Source organism: Euprymna scolopes, chromosome 13 (genome assembly GCF_053919585.1).
Source record: "Euprymna scolopes isolate OS-2025 chromosome 13, ASM5391958v1, whole genome shotgun sequence".
NCBI classification, from domain to species: Eukaryota; Metazoa; Mollusca; class Cephalopoda; order Sepiida; family Sepiolidae; genus Euprymna; species Euprymna scolopes.
Window position 1 is genome coordinate 40,679,715 of NC_136494.1, and position 21,607 is coordinate 40,701,321.

The 21,607-nt window shown below is 32.0% G+C and overlaps 1 protein-coding gene across 3 annotated transcripts in view; it reads left to right on the forward strand.

Moving 5' to 3' along the window:
• The window catches only part of LOC145291983 (cation-independent mannose-6-phosphate receptor-like), a 268,904-nt gene that overhangs the window by 52,808 nt on the left and 194,489 nt on the right, over positions 1-21,607 (forward strand). For all 3 annotated transcript variants that reach the window (XM_080137940.1, XM_080137937.1, XM_080137939.1), the window contains exons 2-3: positions 5,409-5,688; positions 8,850-9,078. In XM_080137940.1, coding sequence (XP_079994066.1) covers positions 5,409-5,688; positions 8,850-9,078 — 509 coding nt within the window. The remainder of the gene's footprint in view (positions 1-5,408; positions 5,689-8,849; positions 9,079-21,607) is intronic.

Sequence of the window (21,607 nt, forward strand, 5' to 3'; positions counted from 1 at the left end):
TGCAGTGAAAGGATGGGATTTTGCTGGTTGACGTTGCAGGAGAGGGTGCAAGTGCAAGTTTGTTACTCCTGTGTAATCTTGTCTAAGATCGGTACACCAGCATAGATGATACTGATCACCACTTTTAAAAGGAATCAAACAAAAGACCTCTTCCAATTTCCAATAACTTTTTTCTATTATAAACAACTCAATTTCAATTGTTTGTGAAATTAGAAATTGACCCCCCCTCCCCCCCGTTGACATTTAATAATCATATTTGGACTTGTCTACTTTTATTTGTATGTTTTTGCTGGTGAAAATCATCACAATGATTGGTCTCTCATACAAACAAAAGGAAGTGAAAGTGTTTGTCCAGATCATAGTTTATTCTGGAATGATGACCTCTTTCGAATACCAGCTGTCGCGTTTTTATTTTGTTTTTGTTACATATGACATTTTAGAGTTCCACTTTGTTCACATTTATTGGTTATTGACTTGTTTGCTAAAAAAAAAAAAAAACTTAATTTTTCACTTAGTATGAAAGAAAAGACGGGACAATACTTAAGATTTATGGCATCTTTGTATATTAGGCATGTCTGTACAGCTATTTTTCATTAGATACACTTGTATGTGGTGTATTGGTACGTGGAAACTGTTTCTTTGTGCAAACTGGGCTTAGCATACTGGTACGATTTCACCCCACCCTCAATTTTGTTCTAAAAGATGCCAGACATTCACCTGCTATTGCCTACATTCCAACTGAGACATCTTTAAGATGCTAATCATTCCTTAAAGTGCAATTGTTTGCATCTCTTACACTTGGTTCACTTGGTATATTTCCAAGTAGTTTTTTAAATTCTTTTTTGCATGTCTGGTTGCTCTTATAATTATTGGAATGATAGCTTTTCTTAAGATTCCAGTTTCTTTTCATGTTGTACATAAGATATTTAGTATTTTTTCTTTCTCTCTCTGCTCTTTATTCCAGCATCAAAGTTCTAAGATTGCTTCTTTCTTGTCCCATATCACTCTTTGGTTTGATTTGTTTTCTAGGTACATAATTGTAGAAATTGCATAGATGTGTGTTGGTTTAGATATGTTAACCAGTTTGTATGCAAGAAGTGTTGTATATTGAAGGGGACAACTCCCAGTTTTTAATTAGGGGAAACAAATCAATTAGGGTCGAATATTATTATTAAAGGAGAATGCCGGAATTGAACTCGGTATCAAAAGTTAAAAAGAATCCATATTGTCATTAGATAAGATTCCAGAAATGCAGTGGAATTATCCATTGTAGTTAGAAATAACTATAAAAGCAAAGTTAGGTCAGAGGAATAATAGACAATCAAACTAAGGAATGTTCTTTTTGTCACCAGGACACGTGTTGAAAGCATGTGTATGAGCATCCCATGCACATGTTGGCCACGTTCTAACATCCAAGAAATATAGATCCAATATATACAGTGAAGTTAGGATTCGAAAAGAGTGAGAGGAGAGCCAGAGCAGTAAAGAGTTAGTTGGCAATTAAGAGAGGAGAGTTAGCCTGAGCTTCCTTCAAGAAGCAAAGACAAAATGTAGTAATCTTACAAATTCTTATTCCCATCACCAGCTGGAAATGTCTTTGTATTATGTAAGCCTGTCTTTGTCATCATCTTGTACAATGAGAACTTTATGTGAAACCCCTTCTAAAGTGTTGACTATATCCCCCTCATCGATAATGTATTTCCCCTTCGTGTTTAAAGAACTGTTCATTAACTCCTCTTCACATCTATATCCCTTTTATTATAAATGAACTCGAGTAATTGGGTCATTGTCGCCAGCGCTCTGATCCCCACCCCCTGCCTATATGAGGTTGCTTTTTTTTTTTTTTTTTTTTTTTTTTTACATTAGTAATACAATTGGAGCACAGGAAGAATTGATGCAAGTAATTGCTAGTTAGAAAATCTTTGTCATCACTAATGAGCTGAGCATTACTGTTGTCTTGTCAACCAAAGGAATGATATGGACGTGTCATGTATGAAACTGACCGCAGAAAAAGATTAATCTGAACCGTATCGTATGTATGTGTTCAGAACAGACTTCATTAGGCTTGTCACATTGACAGAATTGATGATTGCTTTGATTAGATGTAGAATAGTTGAAGTAGCAGGGTCAGTAACAAGGGAAAGCTAAGTGGAAGTGATAAAGATGGATTAGGAGGGGGAAATATAAAGATCTAAGCAGAAATAAGTTTGAAAATTGATTTTTTAACACCTGCAATCCTATAAAACAGACATTAAACCGAATCTGATGTTCAATTAGCAATACATATGGATGGTAAAATGCTTTGGATAATCAGATTTCAAGGCGCTTCTGCTACAATAGTCATATTTTAAAGACTAAAGCACTTTACATCCTCCAAATACCACCGTTCTGTTTGGAAATGAATGCTTTCAAATGAATTAATAATGTACATTATATATTTTTGAAGTTTTAGCAAATAAAGTGATTAAAAACCTGAACATCATAAAACTATTTATTTTTATTTTGGACTATTATTCTCATCTCTTGTTTTCATCTCTAGTAGTAGTGTTCATCTCTAGTAGTAGTGTTCATCTCTAGTAGTGGTGTTCACCTCTAGTAGTGGTGTTCACCTCTAGTAGTGGTGTTCACCTCTAGTAGTGGTGTTCACCTCTAGTAGTGGTGTTCACCTCTAGTAGTGGTGTTCACCTCTAGTAGTGGTGTTCACGATGTTTCGGCCAACTATTCCTCTGGCCTTCGTCAGGTTTACTTGGCCAAAAACATGGTGAGACAACTATGGATGGCAGTGATTGCTGAGAATGCAGTTAGGAGATTCGAAGTTCCTATCCGTCGTGGTTACCACCTGACGAAAGCCAGAGGAATAGTTGGCCGAAACATCATGAAAAACAACCAATAAAAATGAAACCTAATAAAGATGAGAATAATAGTTCGAAATAAAAATAAATTAATATATATATATATATGCTCATCTCAAAAATGAATTCCAATTAAGGAATAATATATCATAAAACTGGATTTTCTTTAAACTTTTGTAAAGTATCCTCCCCATTTGTAAATGCTTGTACCGTGTTTATATTAAGAATTGTCATGAAATTTGGAAACTAAAAGATGTCATTTAAGTTTGTGGTGTCATAAATACTTTTGACCACTCGTTTTTTTTTTTTTTTGTTTTTTTTTTTAACTGGGTGTCTGAAGATTTTTTTTTTCAAAATTCTCAATACTCATGTTTTCTTTTTTTTCTTTACAAAAAGACTTTAACATGACGACTATTGAGAATTTTGAAAAAAAAATCTTCAGACACCCACTGTTAAATAAAACATTCTTTTAGGTGTCTTATCCATTAAAGTATAATTTATTTTTCCTCTTGTGGTAGTTAGCAATTTAAAATCATGATAGTCGAAAAAAAAAAATGGTTTGGAGTTTTAGTGTAGACGGTCCTGTATCAGCAGCAGCAATAACACTGCTGTAAACTTTTTTTTTTCTCCCAAATAAAAATTTTTTGGAATTGAAAATATGAATATAAAATTTGACACGTTTGTTACAGCTATTTTGTTATCAACCATATAAATATTTTTAAAACTCGATCAGTAGTGAAATATAACCCTATGAGCTGCATCGCCGGGAGCAGTTAGGCTGCACCTTTAAGGTAACCCCACTCTCGACGGCTCTGGGTTACATTTTTAAAAAAATAAAATAAATTTCAATAAACTTGTCAAATAAAATTCAATCACTTTGTGTCTGGACCCTTCAAGTTTCCAACGACTTTTAATCTTCCAAACTTTTTCAAAAGCTTTTGAGAGCCTTTAATTCTCCAACTCCTTTCGAATTAAGTCTTTAAACTGGCGAAAACTTATAACTCCTTGTCATGGCTTGATTGTCTAGTTTCTATCTTTGTCTTCATCTCTTCATCTAGTGGTTAAGACCTTAATATCTATGCCAGATGCTCGCTGGTTACTGGAACTCTTTGATTTTTTTACTTGAACACGCAACTCTTTTTCCGCCTTCGCGTCGCAGGTTCGAGCCTCAGGTTCGAGCCTAGTGGCTGCCTGCCTATTACAGCTTTTTTTTTTTTCTTTTTCTCAACCCATACTTACAAACACCCGTGAAATGTCGGACACCCAGGCTAGTTACATAGAAAAATAATTCTATTCATTATAGTTTGGAAATTGTGAAATATGAAAGTGTAACAAAACTATTTCTAATAGGTATTCCAAGCCAAAATTTTATTTTTATTATATAAATGTTAATGTTGACACATGATCTTTGCAAAACAAATATCAAATTTATTTTGATAGCACACTTAGCCAATGAACTCTAATTTGTTGAAAATTAGAAAATTTGTTGTTGTTGATCCAGAAGCTTTTTTTTTTTTTTGTGTATAATTAAAAATGCAAACTTTAAACAAGTGAAAATGCCTTTCAAATGTTAAATGAAAATTAATCGTGATGGGAGTAATAAAGTCTAAATATTTATCTCTCAGAAATTACCTTGGAAAAAATCTTGTCTTTAAAAAGTGTACAAAATTAATTGGAAGTACAACTTTGACTATTCATATAAGATTAATTTTAACAGCAAATACCTTGAATCTTATTCACTAGAGATCAAACTATATTAAGTAAATCCATAAAACTTTTGAACCATGTAAAAACAAATGGAAACAATTTTATAATGGGAAAATAATTTAATCTATTAAAGTTTTTGATTTGGATTTGTTTGTATAAAAGTGTAATAGATCTTACAAGGAGCAGTGCATCTGTTTGGCCTGTTATGTGCAGAAATGAGGGAAAGAAAAAGAAGCAAAAAAACTTGTAGCTGGATTCCTTGGAGAGGAATATGACAGCTGAGAGAAAACATGGAAGCTGAGATTTGTTGCTAGCATGAATTACAGCAGTAGTGAAGAGGACTCCTGTCAGTAATCCTTTTGGAATTAGATTGGTTGGTGTGAATTACTATGGCTCAATGACGAGTTCCACCAGTTTCTTTCAGGATTACAGAAAGACACATTAAAGCCTAATATTAAACCTGTTTTGATGAATGATGGTTCCTTTTTAAGATGAATGTTTTCATATGTATAGATATACATGTTCCTTTAGTTGAATAAAAGATTAAAAAATGATCATATTTCACTGGAAATAGTAACTGGATGTAACTTTGGAAAAATTTGGACATGAGAAATAATTGTACATTTTTATAAAGAGAAGATTAAACTTTTAACACCTTTTTTTTTTAATTTTATAAAAGTAGCCACAAAAATGACTTATAAGTTGAAATTGAAGAGAATTTCATATTTACCCAATTTTTTAACAAAAAACTGATTTGACATCTAATTTTAATATAAAATAATTCATAGATTAATTTTACTGCTTTAAAATTCAATTGATTTCTAATTTTCTCTTATTTACGTTTTTCAGGAAACAACCTTGGGTTTCAGTGGGTTCATCAAATGAGACATACTTGTTCAGCCTTTGTTCTGCTATTGAGGACAATGGGTGTCCTCCTAGAAGTTCTGTATGCCTGAAAACACATGATGCCAGTTTGAAAGCAGTAAGATTAGGCACCGTTACCAAACATCCAGTATTTTATGAAGATGCTAAAACATCGATTACAGTGACATTTTTTGGTCAGTCATGTCCATTTAATGACTCCACATATTTTAGCACACACATCATTTTCAAATGTGATAAGACATTGGTAAGTTTTAAACTATCAAGTTTTCAGTTCTTTCTAAGGAAACGGTGTTTTGAAGTTGCCTGTGGACAGATTTATTCCTATTTATTCCTAGTCACTCTTGTTGGGAAATTATGTAAAATAGTTACAATAAATCCAAAATAGCTATTTTTCCCCAAAGCAGCAAAGTCTATTGCACATGTTCAATTCCAAGTTTTGAAACTAAAATGTTAGTTTGAGCCCCTTGTATGATTGTAACAGTTCATTCAACTTTTTGAACTTAAGTCTGCTAATGGAGATAATCACTTTTAAATGAATTTTGTATTGCTTGAATTTCTACAATATTGATAACCTGGAGTATTTAATTCTCTTTACAGAATAATCTTGCTTTATGCTTAAGTCATCATTCTCAACTAGTGCCATAGTTGGCTGTGGATCACACATCCTCTTTTGCTATGTTCTAATGAAGATTTTATTCAACTTATCAATCGTTATTTTTTTCACCCAAAGCCCCAAAAAACTTTGGTACAGTTATGGCACCATTTCATTCAGATAAATTAATATTTGTATTTTAATCATATTTCCTCCATGGACTCGTTATAAAACTAAAAAGTTCTCCCACAGAAAAATTAGTGATATAGTAAACAAAAAAAATGTTCAACTTTCATTGCATTTATCTCCATTGAAAGAATGACTGAGAAATTGTTACCCAGAAAGAGCAGCCATCTTGTTTTAAATAACACAAATGGCTGCGGTTTCTGGGTAGTGATTCCTCATTCTTTTTGTATGGAGATGTCATAAATGTAAGTTTTATTTTAGTTTACTGCATACTATGTAGTTTCTGGACTTTTTTTTTCCCTTTTTAGTATATCACTACCTTCTCCTTCCACCCCCCGAAATAAGATAATCCCTGTGAAGATGATATAATAGTAATCACTGAACAGATACTTTACTTTGCATTAAAAGCCAATAACGTCTTTTTGTTAGACATTTGCAAAATTTCATGCCTAATTTAAGTAAATCCTCTCTTGCTACTGGTAGACCAACAATTTTTAAAACTATTGTGAGGATGGAAAGAGAATAAAATTAGCATTCCAATGATAATTTCATGTGCGTTTATACTCGGTTAATAATGAAATTCAAAACTGACAAACCAGAAAGAGTAACTTTTTTTTAAATCTTGCATTTAGATTAAAATCTGCAGATAGATTTTGTGTATTTCTGAGTTTTTTTCGGGTTATTTAAATCCATATTACCACTTTTGTCATTTGGGTTTTTACTACCACTAAAAACGAAGATATGGTAGCTAAGAATATTTTGAAACTGATAAGGTCTATCAATGTATCAGGTTAACAAGAAAGTTCTTGCGGTTTTTAACTTTTAAATTCAGAAATATATCTCGGCTCAAAATTTATTGATCGAAATAAGCACCATCAGAATTAATAACACACCTTTGCCAATGCAAAACAAATGTATTTATGCCAGTAAGATAAGAACCTTGCATTCTTGAAGTTTCTGAAGGCATTTTGATATCGCTTAGGTTTTTGAAGCATTTCTCACACAGAAAGTTGTTGATGTTTGAAAAAGTAGTAATCGGTAGGTGATGAGTCTAGAGAGTATGGCAGATGAGGCAGTTTCGTAGCCCAATTTATTCAACTACCGCAGGGTTGGTTTAGCAACGTGCAATCAGGCATTGTCATGGAGAGTTGAGCCTTTTCTGTTGATGTTGCATGTTAAAGTTTGTATTTCATCTATTTGTTGACAGTACTTTGCTGCTATAATGATTTTGTTTGCATTCAAAAAACTAATAGTGCAATGATAGAACTTCTCAAATGCATTTGTGACGTTAGGTTGTGTAAAGTTTTAACTCTGGCCAAAATTAGACTTTCTTTACTCTAATTTTTTTTTATTGTTGATTTTTCAATACTTATCAGTCCAATACAAAACCTACTTAAGAACACTCCCAGATGCGTCAAGTACCTTTGTGTGACCTTTAAAAAATCAGCCCAGTCGTTTGAGTCCACAGGGAACAAACACGTAAAGTTCCTTTTATATGATTGTAGGGATAAAGATAATCTATATAATTTTTTTCTTAATGCAAAGAAAAATTGTCTTTTTAGAACATTTCTTTTGTTTTACATATGCTATGTTTTATTTAAAAACAAAGTAATTATCCATATTTTTAATTAGTATTTTTTAATATCTACTATTTTGTTTATGAAGTTATTAGTAAAATGTTAGTCTGGTTTAAGTCTTAAAATTGGATTAAATTTTTCTCTCTCTCTATTTATTTGTATTCCAAGAAAGGTAGTTAGGCACAGTCGTTAATTTTGGAAAATCCAGCTCTCCCAAAAATAGGCACTCCAGATTGGAACAAATTTTAATTGCGTCAGTTTAGCAATTTTTTTTTTTTCCATTAGTAGGACAAAAGATCAAGCATAATATCAGAACAGATATTACACATTGATACTGGCCAAAAGACCAAACATAAAACAAACGTTGGGTTTTTTCTTTTCACAAAAAAGACTTGTAAATTGAAAAAATTGCTCGTTTTGGATTTTTTAATGAAATTATGTGCAAGTAATGATGCACAGTAAAACGACCCAAGTGAATAATTAGAAAAAATGTCACAAAGCAAGAATATAGAAAAGGTACAAACATAATAAAATATGCCCTATGTGAAAGATGAATTAAGTCAATTGTTGATTGCATGCTTAACTTGTTAGTAGTTTTTTCCGTCGGTGGTGTAATTATTGAACAGAACTCAGAACTAGAAATGTTTTTATAATTTTTTTTTTTTTTTTGTTATTGGCTATGTAAGTAAGAGAGGAGCATAATCCTTTCCAAACTGATAGTCTTTGATTGACGTGTAACGATTATAGTTAATTATTAGATGCAACCTTATTTTGTCAAATGTTGAATTATGTATTTATTCAATAGTTTCTCTTCAATGTTTTTTCTTTTTTTTCTTTTTTTTTTAAATTTTTTTTTTATTTATTTTTTTTTTTTTTTTAAGAATGGTGTGTAGTTAGTATGTTCTGTTCTCAGATCATCTTCCTTAGTTTTACCTCCTTTTTGGGGGGGGGGGGGGATATATAGGTATAATACCAAAACTATGCAATTGAAGGTACAATAATTTTGCTAGTTGAAATGTTGAATAATTCTAATTTATTTTTTTTTACTAGGGATCACCGGTATTTTTACATAGAGATGGCTGTACAGCTGTCTTTGAATGGAACTCTATTGTGGCCTGCAAACATCTTTCAAAACCCCTCAAAGAGGTTCCTTGTTATGCCTATGTTCAGGGCAAACAAAGAGACCTAACGCCATTGATAAAGCTAACTGGTGCTTACAAGATAACAAGTTCATCTAATGTAGACATTTATATCAATCTTTGTCGTGATATCAGCTCGGGTAAGTTTATTGGAAAGTTTCTTTCTTACACCTCAGTAAATTATATTGTTGCCCTTTGGGAATGATTTTCTTATTAGTTGACTAGCTGCCTATGGCCTGGAATATGGGTTATAGTGCCTTTTGTAAATCAACACATTTCATAAAATGCAGAAATACATCAACTTAAATGGTTTTTTTTTTTTTTTTTTTTTTTTTTTTTTTTTTTTTTTTTTTTAACACGAGTGAAGCCAGCATGTTTTGTTTGTAAATGTGTGTAACAAAGTTTCTGACTTTAAAAAAGTAAATCTATATAATTTTTGAAGTTGTATTTGACCAAAATGAAACTGAATTTGTTCAGTTCAAAGTAACGTAGAAAAAGGTTTTTGTAACTTTTTTTTTTTTTTCCATAGCCCATTAACATGGTGATAATGACTTTGTAAATTTGCCCATTCTGTGAATTGCAGGAATGTTTAATTTGGATTTTTTTATGGAAGTGAAGGCAGCTATTTGAACAATCTAATTTAGTTGTAAATGTTTGTCAGAGGCAACAAGGTTGTTATTGCCCCTTTGTTTCTCCAAACTTTACAATATCTGTGGTATAACTCGAGATATATGCAACTATCTCATATCATATGGTTCAGCTAATGTATCCACTTTTCATTCGGATTCCAGAGACCTCCATCAAGAATGAACGATTTCACCTGTGAAAAACTGAAACTTTAATTGAAAAGTGTATTATCTCAAGGGATAAGCAACGCTTTTTGTAAGAATATCTAAATCCATTAGATTCAAAGTTTTTTAAGACTTAATTCAAATTCTATGCACACATATCGTCCTGAATGTCTGACCCCCAACCCCCCATAGTGATGCATTATTTCTTGAAACAGGAGTTAAAATGTGCATCTTGTAATTTTCAAGAATGACCAAAATCTGTTTTTGGATCTGTTCCAAAATCTAATGGATTTGTCTGTGACCTTGTGTTCGAATTTCTCATCAAATATTTTGACAATTGGTTGAGCAATTTGTTAATCTTGCTAACAAACAAATGACACTGTAAACATTGTCTTTGCCAGAAGTAATTAAAGACCACTTTCAAGAAGAGGAAACTTTGGTAAATCGATTGGGAATGACTTTATTTACTAGTTGAACTACTCAGCGCTGTCAGATTCGTTTATTTTTTCACATCAACTCAACTGGTAAATGTGTCCAGAGTTGTGAGGACCCGAATGTGATCATTTGTGGAATTAATACTTAGTTGCTTTATTGATCCTCGCTCCCACAGCCAGGACCACCTGAAAATAGTAAGCTAAGAAGTAAATAATACCAATTGACCTGTTGTGCTACACTGACGAACATAAAACGTAGGCAGTTAGCCATTAATGACTAGAGTGGGATAACAGGATAGAGAACTCAGAAGTATTTAATTTCGGTTAAAGTAAGCTGAGAGTAACTGAGAATTTCTGGTGGAAAGTGGGTATGTTTAGGGGACAATGAGTGTTAAGGCAAATGGGTTCAGATATCCAAGGCAAACACGGAGATATGTATTCAGAAGAATGCTCGGAAATGATTTAGGCAGTGACAGTGAATGACTGTGTAGATTAACGAGACTTCTGTGAGTCTTGGCTGATATTCTGAACTTGACAGATGGAAGGCATAGCTTGAAAGATCTTGATGACAGAACTCTGAGATATACACCTGTATTCAACAAGTCTTGTATACAATGTATCTGTATTTATTTTTATATTGAAAGTTGTAAACTAATGCTTCACAATCGCATTAGCCTAAAAATCAACATGGGCAGGATAAGATAAGACAACCTGACACATGCATTTTGGTGTTCATTGATCATTAAGGGGCCAGCTTAGTTATACACTCTTGCACCCCCATCAATTCTAACTTGTAACGTGTCAGAATCTCCCATGTGTCAAATAGAATCCATCTTATATGCATACAAAATAAATTAATCTACAAACAAGTTGTACAAAAAAATGTTTTTACCTTAAATTGTAATAAAATTAGAAAATCTTCTAATCAGTAAACAGAATAAAAATGAATTTTTATCACAAATACTTTTCTAAATAATGAAAGTGTTTAGTCACATCTGTTTGCATAAAATTGCATATTTATAAAAATTTTGTAAACCAATAAAGTATGGTTCAAGTATAATTTATGAAAAATCTTGTACTTAAACTTCAAAGATTTTACAATGGGTGTTTTTGTGACAGATTTAAGGTATAACAATTGTGAAATCAACAATAAAAAAATTACAATTAATAACTTTTACCAAACACATTGAAATCTAATTTTCTACTGACCTGTATGCTTTTAATGTGGAAATAGATTGTAAAATTTATTTCTAAATTTAACTTGTCCATGACAAATTTTGAAAGGTTTGGTTTGAAATGTAATCTGACTTGAGTAGGGTAAGTCTCTTTATGTTCATGGAAAAATCTAATTTTGAAATTAAAAAAAAAACACTTAAATAGTTTCCAAGTCTATAAAATTTTAATGTCTTTGGTAAGTTATTTGGTGTAGATTTTATTTGTTGGCAGTTAAACCATACTGCATGATTATCAGAACTTTTTAAAATAAAAAGCATATTGTGGCACAGAGGTTGTATCTAAAAAATTTTTTTTTTTTTTTTTTTAAATTTACAAATTTTAATATGAATTTTTATTTATACCAGCTGCCACTACTCGGTTTTGCCCAGAAATCTTGTTTCACAAGTTTAGTTTTATGGGAGCCTCATTTTTATGGATTACTATATTTTTGTCATTGAAATCAGTGAAATTGTCCGGAAGGAAGCTTCACATGCCTCCATGCAGTAATGTTATTTTACATTGCACATTTTACTCCATGCAGTAATGTTATTTTACATTGCACTCTAGAGAACCTGTTTCTTTTTTTTTTTTTTTTTTTACATGGGTGTCACCACTTATCAAGGCCCAGGGGCCACTCGAGGATAAGGGTTAATAGGTATACATTAGTCATTGTGAGTTTAGCATAGTAAACAGTGGGAATTTTGTAACTTGGATTACTTAGAGGGACGATTCAATTAGAACTTGTTCACATTGGACTTTTTTTTTTTTTTTTTTTTCATAGGTATCAACACATTATCAAGGCCAAGAGGCCACTCAAGGATAAGGGTTAAAGAGTGTACATAATTAGTAATGAAAATTTGGTAAATTTGATAACTTACATGAAACGGCTCATCAAGAACTTATTTACGTTAGACTTGAAGACAACCATATTGTAGTCAGCCGGAAAGCAGGAAAACGGGAGACAATTCCACAGGCGTGCAGTTCTAAGAAAGAAGCTTTGTTCATGGAATCTACGTTTAGGTTTAGGCACAGATAAAGAGTGGGGGGAATTATTGATAGTGTTTACAACTAGACGAGTGTTTCTTGTGAAAGTTTTAAAATTAAGAAATTTACGTGCTGGGTTTGAACCTACAGACTACATCATGACAAAAACAAAACTAGTAAATTTTCAAGTCTTATAAAAAATTTTTGCAGTTAATGAAAAAATATTAAATTTACGTGCAGAGTTTGAACTTACAGACCCTGTCATACAAAAAAACTGCTATCAACTTACCCACAGAATTTTTACGGCTCATTGTTCTATCATTGTTGCTAAGCAACGACATGGAAAAATGGCTTTACCGGTGATAAATGAAAATAACGGTTTCGATTATTGGTAATTATCGGGGATATTCTGAGACCAGACTTATATACTAAAGTTCTGTGAATTTTAAAAAAAAAAATCTGTTCAGCAGTTTCAGAATCTATGAGGAACAAACTTGCACACACAAAGTTGCGTTTATATAATTGCAGAGATTACAATAGACTTTAACCTGTTAAAAACTGGAAAAAGTTATAGCTTGCTGACTTTGAGTTATGCCTAACTGATGATTGAATGTGGTTAGATTTTTTCATTTTTTGCATTAAGTACTAATCCCTATTACTCTAACTGTATATCAAATGATACCATAATACATACTTCACTGCACTTTATCATAACAAAGGCACATACAAAATGTCAGCCAAATCAGCCCAATTTCTGAGAAAAAGTGGAACCAGCAGATAGACGAAATATAATATAAAGTTAAACTACAGAAAATCTTATTGTTTAAATTCACTAGTTCTAGTTGTCTGAACAGTTTACCATAAAAATGTGTTGTAGGCATTTAAAATATTGGTTTTATATTTTATTCAGTGCTTTAATCAGTTGCAACAAAAGATAATTCTACATTTTTAAAATGTTTTATCGGATAAAGTAAACATATGCTAGCATGTGTACCCGGCGCTGCCCGGGTGTTTGGAGGTGTTGAGCAAAAAGTGGTAGTAGGAAGGCAGGCTCTAACCCGTACTGGCAAGGAGGAAAAAAAACGTGATGTTTGCTGTTACGACCACCGCCAAACCAGAAGTGACGTAGGTTTAAATTAAGACTAGACAATTGAAGAGGGAAGGACTTTCGAAAATATCGGCAAAAAAAGCCCCCCCCCCCTGTAAAGTGTCCAGTTGAGGATGAAGAAATTAATGTTTTTAGCTAATTTTTTGGTATTTGTCGTCTGAAGGGTCGCGCTTCAAAAAGATATTGATCTTGTGAAAATCTGTTGCCTCTGTTGAAAGTTTTAGGCAGACATGCAAACATACATACATAGATTTATGTACTTGTTCAAATTTTCGATCCAAACCGATTAAAAAGCTTGTCCTATCTCTGAATACTCTTTATGTAATGCAAGCGCAGATCTAAAAATTTTAAGCTAATCTGCACAGTAATAAACAATTGGCAGCCATTTTGGTGATTTGCATTTTTTTTTTTTTTTTTTTTTTTTTTTTTCCCCCAGCATGCCAACTTTATATGCAAACCAATGCTAAAATGTGAAGTGCTAAAAGATCATCGAAACATTTATTCTAGGAATTTGTAAATTGAGAACAATAATAAAGAAAAAACAACTTCAATATGGTTTCATAGTACAATCAATATCTTTTGTAATTGCCATTTTTATTGACAAGAGCAAAAAGCCTTTGGTCCATTGAAGATATCAAACTTTCGATTTCATCTGAAATGTCTTTGGTAGCAGTCAGAATAGCATTTCAGAGGTTATCCTTGGAATTGTACTGCCTTTCTCCAGAGTAAATGTTTCAAGATGCTCCAGATTTTCGATGGGATTTAAATCTGGAGAACAGGCTGGCCATTGCATTATTTTCCCGTGTCTGGCAAAAATTCTCTCCAAATATTCAGTGGCTATCCTTGCAGAATGAGACGGTGCATTATCATGCATGAATATCATCTTTTTCCGGAATGCCAAATTCTTGTGCCAGGGTTCCAAGTGTTCCTTAATGAAGTCAATGTAGAGTTTGGCGGTAATTTTCACTCCATCTGCGACTCTAAATAGTCCTACCCACTCATTGCCAATGATTGCAGCCCAGAACATCACACCACCACCTCCTTGTTGACGCCTGATTCTTTGGGGACGTAGACCCTCATTATGGTACCATCCTCCCCTCCATTCATCAGGTCCATCAAGGATCGCTCGACACTCATCGGTGAACAAAACAGTTTGAAAATTCACCTTCATGTGATCTCTTGCCCACTCCATCCTCTTTTTCTTGTGGATATACTTCAATTAAGGGCAGACCTTTGGCTTTCCAAATTTTGCAATCATCCTCAGGATACGGCAACGAGTTGATTTGGGCACATCAGGAACACCAGCTTTTTCAAAAACTTGTTTGCTAGTTTTAAGTGGGTTATGGCAAACTTCTCTTGATCTTTCTCATTGTTCCCTTTGTCAGAATGTCCGTTGCAAAGTTGAGGGTTAGTACAAAATTTTTTATCGTATGATCACGATGTAATTCTTTGGCAATTTCTAAGGTGGAAATCTCATGGAGCTTTTGAACAATTTTAGACTTCTCAGCTTGACTTATATATATATGAGAGAGAGAGAGCAAGTAGTTAATAAAACATGTTAGTATTTCCTTTTCAAATTAAATGTTAAGTGGATAGTCCTTAATTCGCAGAGTCTCAAAGAAATACTTTCCTTCTAGAGGGTAGGTTTAGCAAAATGTGGGATCGGATTTTGCTTGCAAAACCATTTGAAACTACAAGTCAAAGATCTTGATAAAAAAAAAGTGAAGCAGAGGGAATAGGGTGAAAAGTGATTTCATGTGAATGGATAGTCTGGTGAAAGGTAAAGTATCCAATGACTGTAAAATGCAAATCCAAGAAAGTTAAATTTCCATTCGCACAAGTAAAATCCAAGGGAATTGCGTAATTGGAAGATGGTTCAAAATGATCCAAGAGGCAGAAATCCGTGGAATAATTCAAATAGGTACAAGGAAAAGGGAAGGAATTCCAATATGATATACATTAAACTCGGCTGTAGAGGCATGGCATAATTTGTGTGTGCGTGTACACACACACACACACAAAGTTTAAATTTTTTTTTTTTTTTTTGTGACAAATGTAAGAACTTATTTGAAAAAACTATAACATTGTACGCCAATATGAATGTTATGCCATATTTAGGTTTTGTAAAAAAAAAAAAAAAAAAAAAAGTAACAAGTGAAACAGAATGAAAGGGAAATAATTGGGGGATATTATTGAAAGCAGACTAGTGCCGTACATTACATGTGTATGTTTATGGGAGAAAAAAAGACTGAAATTAAATGAACAAGTGAATTTACTGGAAGCCTGGAAAACCATAGATTACAATAGAAAAATGTGAGCATGGAAAGTAATATAGTTAAGCTTAAACACTAAGTAAAGGACTAGTTGTTAAAACTGGAAAATAAAAACATTTTCTAGTAAAAAGTATAAATTTATAACTTAAAATATCGCAGCCTGAAGAATTAAAAAAAAAAAAAAAAAAAAAAAAAAAAAAAATTTAACATTGTAATCAATTCTTAATGCTGCAATATTTTTTAAGTTATAAATTTATATTTTTTACTAGAATATCTTTACCTTTCTTCATCTTTAAGTTTGACCATATTTTCATGCGCATTTTTCTATTGTAATGAAATTAATGATTAATGAATTTTCAGTGTTTGCTTAGTCCAATAAACCTTGATATAAGAAAATTACATATTTGAGTATCTGCAGGTTATAACAGTGAAGCAGAAATTGTTTATCCTAGGAAATATTTGAATCAGGTTATTAGAGTAGCAGTAAAGACTTGTAAATGAAGACTTATCTCTTCCATCTGACATTAATTATTAAAACTTTGATTAAATATGGAAAAAAACAATTGATTGGAAAAAATAATTTTTAATTAAGCTGTACCTGTCTATCAAATAGGGGAACATTTCTCTATATAAATTAAGTGTAGTATGCTTCAAGTTTCTTGATTTTAATTTTAATGTTCATGTAAATATTGAAAACTTTGAGAAACTTATCTGAGGATTCAAGTTAAAATTTGATATTGCTTATTAGTATTTAATTAATGATATTGTACAAGAATGTAAATTTATTATAAAATCTACAAAAAAGTACATTTTTTTTTTCTTGCTTTTTTTTTTTTTACATCGACTGATGAATAAAAAGGAAAAAATGATCTAAAAATCTATTTTTCAACAAAAACAAAACCTTGTTTGCAAATATAACCTTTGCAAAACGGTCTGTAGAATACTCAATATACTATTTCAAATGTCAGGGTTTTTTTTTTTCTTTTTCTCTCTCTCCATTTATGTATGTTTTGAGTTCTGTCAACTGGTGCATAGTGGTTGATACTCATGATTTAGATCAAAGTTTAATCATGAAATTTTCAAATTGTCAACTGCTGTTAACAATTTGGTAAAATAGTTGCATAAACTATTAAAATACATTTTTTGTGTCCTTATTTGCTTGCTTCCTCAAAAGAGCAAAATTAAACAATCCTTTTTAAAAACTTTTTTGCATTTTGATATTCGTTCTGAATAAGACTCTCAGAGAAAGCTAGTTTTCACATTTACAGGTGCTTTGTTTATGTTGGGTATTAATTTAAAACAATTTTGTTTTTGTAAAATCATTTTGTTTTATTTTAATTAAATATTAAAAATAATACAATTATAATACTTAGTTATATAATTTATTTTTAATTGAAAAGAAAAACAAAACGTAACAAGCATGTAACTTGATTTTCCTAACATCATTAACATGGACAGCTGTAAACTGGGACATTGCCAACTGACATTATAGCTGTTGTAAAAGGAGTTTGTTGGTGGGGATGACAAAAGAATATTGTAAAATTTATCTTTGGTTAATCTAAAACTTTCAACATTTTTACTGGCTACTTTATACATTAAGTTTCTATTTTAGATGGTCTCGCATATATATAATCAAACTGGTCCTTAACATTTTTTTTTTTTTTTTTTTTTTTTTTTTACATAAAAGTAATTTCTTTCATTTTTGAGAGCAGTCTATTAATGTTAAAAAAAAATCGAGGACCAAAAACCCTATAGAAATGATGTAGAATTTCTACATTCTTTGTTAGCTTCCATTAATGTTTGAAAATTTTCTTACATTTCTGTTTATTTTTTTTCCAAATCTTATGTACTATTAAAAATTGATAATTGTTTTTGACAATAAAAAGTAAGCTTAATGGTTGTCATTGTTGAAGACATTTTGTAGAAGAAAAGCATGAAATGGTGTTTTTTAAACTTTAAATCATAAGAAATTCTAAGATTCAAACATGTGGCACACAAATTTTTTATGCAGCCTACTAGAAACCAATTTTCATGATCGATAATTGGTAGTTACCTCCCTTCCATGTAAGGACCTGGATATGACCTTAATCTATATCTGATGGTGAGGCCCCAGCTTGTGGGCTTTGGGGAGTGTGGAGCCACCCTTTAATTGCCATTGCTCCCAGATCAACTCTGAGCCGGAGTTGTAGTACCTGTTAGGGTCCCAACTATGGGTTGAATAGAAACCGACTTGAAAAAAACAAATATACTCTAATAAAAAAAATTTTGCTTCAAAATAACTGAGTTTGGCATTAAATAACCTGAAAAGGGTTGATATGCTGTAAAACAACCAACCATCCACCATGTAAAGGTGTGACACAAATGTTGGAAGGTGGGAATTAAAAATCAACACACAAAAGGTATGCACTCTGATTATACAAAAATGCCTGAGCAGCTCCATCAGCATTCCTTTGGTAGGCGTACCACGGCTATTAGCAATAAACCAATCCTTCCCAAAATTGTCATGCTGTGGAAAGGTTAAACTCTTCAAACTGCAGATTTATACATTGGCCTAATGGAACCAAGGTCACATCTTTGCCTGGTATTCACAAAACATTGGTTAAATTTATGACCAATAATTTCCTTAACTTTGTATTTGATTTGTCCCTCATTTCGATACTTTTGCACTTCAAGTATTAAACTTGAACTTTGAACCACAAAGTGCAAACAGCCAATTCAAAATGTCATAATGACCTTTTCTAGTTCCATATAAGGGGAAGAAAACTACCTTCTCACTACCATATATTCTTCAAAGGTTACCTGTTAAAGTGTAGAAATATACTTTGCAAGAATGTCTCCCATGAGAAATAAACTCTTAGTAAAACAAATGTAAATATGTATCCAGTTTTTATATTCAAAGCAATGAAACTAACCTGGACAAAAGAATGGAAAACATTTTCATAAAGTTGTAATGTTAAACAGGAGGTACTTTTTGAACCCAGATTGTGTATGTGTGGAATTATAGCTAATTCAAAATTTTTTTTATGAGAGAATGTGCTTTTACTATTGATGTGCCCCCTCCCCACTATACACTGGAGTTGATATATCCATTAGTAATACTGAGTGCTGTTATCTGTATCTAACATGCTGAATCTTTGCCTAATTATGTAATGGCCTCTTTTCTGTTATTTGAGGTTCCTATTCTAAACTCCTAAACTGAACTAAAATCGGAACTACAGAACAAATTTGTGACAATATCTGAACTGATACAAACGACTTGATTCAGTTTGAACTTCTACTGTTGGGAAATATGGCCCTCCCCTACTCCTGGAGTTATAGGAAAAATTGAGATTTGTGTTCAATAAATTGCTTTAAATTAACTATCTGTTACATCTCCATTAAGGGATTTGGTGGTATCTGTCTGAAGCCAAAACTATGCTATTACTTGTATTAATTTAATGTATTCTTTTTCATGTTTCAGTTTGTGAGGGAGTAGAGCATCTGTTTTGTAGTCATAATACACCCCCCCCCGCCCAGGCATTCTCTTTTTTTTTAGGTGGAATGTAATAGCTGTTTTGTTATAACCATTATCCCAGATAGTCTTCCTTTTTTTGGGGAGGGGGCAGCATAGAAAGAAATTTCACAATTGGTTCATTAGCATATTAACATTAGATTATGTACTAGTAAAACTGGCACAATCATGTTGATACACTGGTTCTCGCCAGATCACCGAAGTTAAGCAACATTAAGCCTGGCCAGTACCAGATGGGTGACCATTTGGGAAGGCTAGGCGCTGTATGTAGCTTCTGGGAAGGTTGGGCGTGGGGGCCAGCACCCTCACCCCGTAAAAAGAACTCTGTCGCTACAAAATCATCTACAAGAAGTTGTAGATGGCCTATGCCCCTTAGTGGCTCAAGGCTATGGATGGATGGACTAGTAATGCAACTGGAAGAGTGGGGGAGCATATTACAGCTAATTTCTAATAAGTATTGTTTTAGTAAGTAACCTTCAGAGTTCATATGCAGTGAATTTGACCCAAAACTGACAAACTGGAGTGTAATGTATTTGTCTAATTTCACTGTCTGATTTTTGTAATTTTTCTAGATGAAATTCCGGTTTTACTATTTGTCTGCCAGCTGAAAGCACAATCACTGTTCTCTTATAATTCAGAATAGACTTGTCATTCAAGCAACCTCTGATTCCCAGGCAATATGCATTCATCAGCTTAAAGTATCTGAAATACGTTTTGTGATATTATCTATATAAATAAAACTAAAAATATTTAACTGATAAACTCTAACTACTGGTCACACAACACTGAAATTAGCAGGACCTTACACCAAGGATGGTTTATAATGAGTAAAATCTGTTTGGATGGATGAATGACACAGATGTCAGCAAGTTGAAATCTCATTTTGCATTTCAACTTGCAACATATTTTCATTAGTTTTACGCATGTGCAAATTCATTCATAACTTAAAAGTGATTTAATATTAAATCTTAGCTATCTGTCAATAGCTTAAACACTAGTTTTAGTTTTGATTCTACCCAAGACAACTTTTAAAATCCTATGGCTCATTCATATTTGTAGTTTCCTTTTAATGCATTAACCTGCAAAATTTATTGTAGATTTTGCAAACATCTTTCCTCCGAGTAAAAGAATTGCATTTTTTTGAAACTCCAGAATAAAGTCGACTAAGTTTATTTGTACTGTCGGATAATTAGATATTCTGTATAGGTTTTTAACGTCTTTTGCAAATTTGAATTTTCAATAAGATTTTTCTAATAAATAAATAAAAAAATATATATATCTCAATAGAGAATTGGCCCTGTAATTATGAAATTTGCTTGAATAAAAAATATATTTAAACATTTTATGACCAGGCAAGGCTAGTTTGAAAAAAAAAGTTTTCATGATATTGACTTAAAGATATTTACAAAAATAAATTTAGAATTTTAATTCTGCATACTGACCCAAAGTATCTAAATATTTCTTTGTTTTACAAATATTTCCAAGTGTAGTATCTCTTCAGATATTACACTTGAAGGATAAATTCTTCTAAACTGATGCAATTTTTATTCTAATCGGTTGGATTTTCTCCGCATTAAAAATATCTTGTATCTAAGTCTGCCCTTGCTGGGAAGCAAGTAAATAGGAACGTATGTAAATACAGTGTAGTCAATAATGTGTGTAACACCACAAATTGGTTGATATTGTAACTTAAATCAGTATTGTATGCTTTTATTTTAATAAATTATGTAAAGAAAATTACTTTCAAATTGATCACAAGCAATAAACGGGTTTTAGCTTTGAAAGTTCATGAAACAAAGTGAAGTTATTTACTTTAATGCAGAAACAATTTAACTATTCGTTAATTTTTCTTTTCAAATTAATAGTGAATTATATTCAGTGTTTTAAAGTTTTCTAGAAACTTTTTTAAAGAAATCTAGCATTCTTTGATTGCTTGTTGCAATATTATTTCTCAATGAAATTTAAAAATAACTTTGAATTTTTTAGCCTTTTATATTCAGTCGTCTCAAATTATTACTATTTGACTTTTAAAAAATATTTTTAACAATGTTATTTTTAAAATTTAAATTGGTTTAGTAAATGTTACCTTACACTACAACAGAACACTCTAATTTGTTTTTCTAAGGGTATTCGAGGTCACTGGCAATGAATTTGATAATCAAACCCGCCGAAAATTTACCGTTTGCATGGTATGAATCCCTAAACTTTGGGACTATTTTGTGCCATTTCACCGCCTTCAGTAGTGTTTTTCTCACATGATACGTTCGTGTGCGAACGGGCATAGTGAAGTCTTATCATATTGTGTAGGATTCTTTTTAAGAAACTTTTAAAAAAGTGTTTTTTTTTTTTTGTT